Below are 4,491 nucleotides of genomic sequence, written 5' to 3'. Positions count from 1 at the left end.
GGGGCGGGGCCTCGGGGGCGGAGCCTCGGCGGGGCGGCCGCTTCGGAGCCGCAAAGTTTGGCTGTGGCGGCAAATGGGCTTGGGCGGCTCCTCGGCGGGTGGCGGTGGTGGCCGTAGCGGTTCCTCCTGGCCCTGTTAATGTCGGGGCCAGGCCCGGGGAGGATGGCGCCCTAGAGCCCGGCCTCGCTGGGGTAGGGGCGGGAGGGGACGGGGTGGGCACCGGCCATGTCGGAGGTGACCCGGAGTCTGCTGCAGCGCTGGGGCGCCAGTTTTAGGAGAGGCGCCGACTTCGACTCTTGGGGCCAGCTGGTGGAGGCGATAGACGAGTATCAGATGTGAGTGACTAACCGCAGGAGCGGGCCAGCCCGGCTCCAGTCGGCCGCCTCCCCCTTTCTTCTGTCGGTGTCTCTCATCTCTGTATCTGCAGCCAAGGCTTCCCAGGGTGGGGCCCCGCAGGCACGGTGGCTGGGATCGCACTGGCCCCGGCGGGCTGCCCCGGAGCCGGCGGTCCGCTCGCTGGGCTTCCTCGCCCCTCTCCCCCTCCGCCGCCGCGGGGCCGGTTCCATTCAACAGGTAGCCCCTCTTTCCTGGGGCGCCCGCCCTAGCAGGCTACGTCTTTTAGTGCCCGTCCCCCGCCCCGCAGTCGGTTTCCTTTCCTCCTTTCCCCCGCCTCTCTCAGGTTGCTGCCCTTCAATTTCTCTTTTAGAATCGCTCAGGGAGACTTGTGTGTTCTCCGCCCACGTTCCAGGGATGAGTGGCCTTGCTCTGTGCGGTGCCTTCCTCCTCCCATGTGTAGGACAAGAGGAGGGAACTGGTGGCGATTGAGGGGAGGGGGTGCCCCCAGGAAGCAGCGAGGACAGGGGTGCCTCACCAGCCAAGGGTCCCCTTAAGCACCCCTTCTCCACCCCTCTTGCTGGCGAGCCGTGTTTTCACAATTCACCTCGATTCCGTTTCGGTTTCTGGAGCTGTTATTTGCTGGGCTGTGTGAGATCCACCCACCCCCTCGCTCGGTCGCTTTGGGTGGAGTCCGCGCAGGATGTGAACAGAAGAGAGCAAACTGAATTAATGGACCCCGCACGGGAGCCACCGCTCCCTCTTCGGGTCCCTCCTCCTTGTCCTGTGTCTAATGTATAGCCGCTGGGTACTTTGTGAGTACCAGTCTCTTTGATCTTTGACCCGAAGTCCGATTTCTTTCTCTTTTTGCCCCCCCCCCCAAAAAAAAAACTTCGGGGGTGTTTTTTTAAACTAAAAGACAAGATTTACGTGTACATAAAATCTTGCTTATTTCTTGCACCTTTTACTGAAAATAAGAACTGCTTGCCAAAATGGTATTGTTTGCAGGCCGTTGCCATTAAATTAACTCTTTGGTCAAAAGCAAGTTATTGTTTGAGGTATAACCGAGGACGAAACCTTGTGTGAGTAAAATCCCCGCCCCCACGTGTCTTCTGGAAAGGATATACAATTGAGACTGGGAAGCTTTAAATTCTTTTTCCTTTCTCTACAATAGTTAACTTGTTTTTACCTGACCGTTAAGATAATTTAAATGTGCAGATGTTTTCCACGCCGTCCTACAGACTTGTAGTTTCCAAAAGCCCTGAAAACAACCTGCTCCGGGCCGTTTAGCCCTGTGCCCCCAACGCTGGCGCTTGTTTTGCATCTTCACTTGACTTCACTTGCTCTTGCAACTACTTAGTGAGAACATTACTCTCGGTTTACAAAACCAGGAAACCGAAGCTCTCAGGTTAAACAGATTAACGGGGGGTCATAAAACTATACCACTGAAAGCCGGGTTGTTTGTTTTAGGTTGTTTTGGTTTTTGGGGTTTTTTGGTGTGGTGTTGGTGTTGTTGTTTTACTAAATCCTGTGTGCTCTGTTACGTGGTGCTTAAGACACTTTAAGATGCCTTGTGTAAGTGAACTGGGTTCCCAGAGCTCATAGCTTTACCTTACTGTGGCCAGTTAGCGGGCACCTGTGCGTGCTCATTCTGCGTGTTAGCGGAAATCACATGCCCTGAAATGTAAAGCTGCCTTCGCTCGTGCGGTGCTGGGACTCAGCGGCAGACTTCACAATGGGAAGTGAAGAATACCATGTCCAATTGAAATCACAAAGGAAAATTGAGTATGCAAGCTGTTAAGCTGGAATTTCTAGAAACCTCTCCATGAGAGTAATAGCCACATAGAAATCTATTGTTGGACCTCAATACTAACCTTTGCACGTGATGATTCAGAGGAGTTCTCAAGTGATAGAAACTGCTAGCGTCAAATCGGAAGAGTAATGATTGCCTTAAATTTTGTAAACATTCAGGCTACATGTAAAAAGTTGGATTGAAAATTAGGATATTCAAAAGTGAAGGCAAATTGTCTTCTTTATTTCAGTTATCTGTTTGGGAGGAAAGGTTGCAGAGAAGGAGACCATTTGGGGGTCACTAAATCACGTAAAAAAGAACGGACAGCATATTGAGAGTGAAGAAGGAAGAGTCTAGGATAACTGGCATTTCTAATTCGGTAGGCAGCAAGGACTTTATAGTCATGGAACGCAGTGAAATTTATGGGAGGAGGGATATTTAGGGAGGGAATAAACATGTCTGTATCATCACAATGTAAGAATACAGTAGCTTAAACAATTTCATCACTCAACAAGTGAGAGCTGGAGATACAAAAATGAATGCGATTTGATTCCGAGCCTCAAAGCACTGAGAGTCTAATGGAGCATTTTAGAGTGATTGGGTCTTGCTGTTACAGAAGTATGAAAAGAGTATGTGCTGCTACATACTGCTTGCTGTTTCCAGGAGCATGCTTCTGCCTTAGGGCTGTTTGTACTTTTTCTGGAACATTCTTCTTTCATTATCTGCTTGGGTTGCATGGTCACCTCCTTCAGGTCTTTGTTCAGATATTATCTTCTCAATGAGGACCTGTCTGGCTACCCTGTTTCTAACTGCATAGCCTGTTACCTACCCCCACACCCTCCGCCTCAGCCTCCCACATCCTGACCGCCCCCCCTCACACACACCCTGTTTACTTTTTTCCATAGTGTGTATCACCATCTAAAATACAGTGTATTTTACGTATTGATTGTTTATTGTCTCTCTCCCTTCTTGAGTGTAAACTCTGGGAGGGCAGGGTTAGAGGAGTTGTCTTGTTTTCTGCTTCACACTTAGTGTCCTAGTGATGCGAGGTTATTATTAAATCACTGTTTAATGAATGGGTTCAGAAGTATGCTGTGGGAGCACCGAGTTGATATTAAAGTATTGTTGGAAGATTTACACGAATTATGTCAAAACTAGAATTGCTAGCCAAAATATACATGGCCCATTGAGAGTAATTCGTGAGGCAGGCCAGCCAGCTCTTTCAGCAGTCTGGGGATACAGTGACCCCCTCACTTATGATGGAATGATACGGACTCTGTTGCTCAGAATCAGATATTTCACAGGATCAGTGCTGAGGTATTAATCTAGCACGTGTTGCTCAATAAATACTTGTTAAATGAATGAGTTTGAAAACTGAATGATACCTGGTGTTAATCATCTTTACTATGCCTTACATCACTGCTGCTCAAAGTGGGTCCGCAGATGGCGGTGCTGGTCTACGGTAAGGAGATCAAGGAATTGAAATTGAAGATTTGGAAACCTTAGGGATGCTTGGGTGGCTCAGTTGGTTAAGCGTCCGACTCTTGGTTTTGGCTCACTCTCACAGTCTGTGAGTTTGAGCCCCACATCCGGCTTCATGCTGACAGTGTTGGAGCCTGATTGGGATTCACTCTCTCCCTGCACTCCCCGCCCGCCCCCCCCCCCCCCCCCGTCTCTTAAAAAAGGATTTAGAAACTAGCAATTTGACATCTTCATGGTAGTTTTTATTATATTTTGTTAAAGTGTTAACTTAGAGCAAAATGGGGAAAAGAAACTAGTCCTTCACTACAGATAGTTTGAGAAGCACTAATTTGTCATAGATCGTTGTGGGATTTCTTTCAGTTGCTTATGTGTTTATATTTAAGCTCCCTCTGAGAACAGTGGTTTTTTTTTTTCCCCCTACAGTCATCCTTGTAGGATGAGATTATTCCGGAGAGAAGAATATTTGAGAGGTTTCTCACCTTTCCTAATAGAACGTCAACTGTCTTAGCTGCTCATCTGATATCTAAAGCATGTGGATTTTCACTCAGTGGGCAAGATCACATCTCACTTTGTCTTAAAATAGTGCAATCATTTATGGATTCAGAAAGTTAAATTTTTATCCAGGTCTTTAAAAAGTTTTTAAAAAGAGTATAATATTTATACCATGAAATCCATCCATTTTACACATACAGACCAGTGAATTTTTAGCGATTTTATAGCACGTTGTACAACCATCACTACAATTAAATTTCATAACATTTCCATCACCCAACAAAGATCCTTTGTGTCCATTGACAGTCGCTCCATATTCTCGTTCCAGCCTCAGGCAACCTGTAATCTATAGTAAAGATTTGTCTTTTCTGGACACTTCATGGAAATGGAAT

The 4,491-nt window shown here is 47.5% G+C and overlaps 1 protein-coding gene across 4 annotated transcripts in view; it reads left to right on the top strand.

Moving 5' to 3' along the window:
• The first annotated feature begins 80 nt into the window (after positions 1 to 80).
• Positions 81 to 4,491, top strand: part of AIDA (axin interactor, dorsalization associated) — a 39,388-nt gene continuing 34,977 nt past the window's right edge. For all 4 annotated transcript variants that reach the window (XR_003965879.2, XR_003965878.2, XM_030302323.2 and 1 more), the window contains exon 1: positions 81 to 335. Coding sequence is in view for 2 of the 4 variants with exons in the window: in XM_030302323.2 (XP_030158183.1) it covers positions 226 to 335 (110 nt within the window). In the remaining 2 variants the exon portion in view is untranslated. The remainder of the gene's footprint in view (positions 336 to 4,491) is intronic.

Source organism: Lynx canadensis, chromosome F1 (assembly GCF_007474595.2).
Source record: "Lynx canadensis isolate LIC74 chromosome F1, mLynCan4.pri.v2, whole genome shotgun sequence".
NCBI classification, from domain to species: Eukaryota; Metazoa; Chordata; class Mammalia; order Carnivora; family Felidae; genus Lynx; species Lynx canadensis.
The sequence above is the reverse complement of the archived record's forward strand: the minus strand, read 5'-3'. Positions and strand labels throughout refer to the sequence as shown.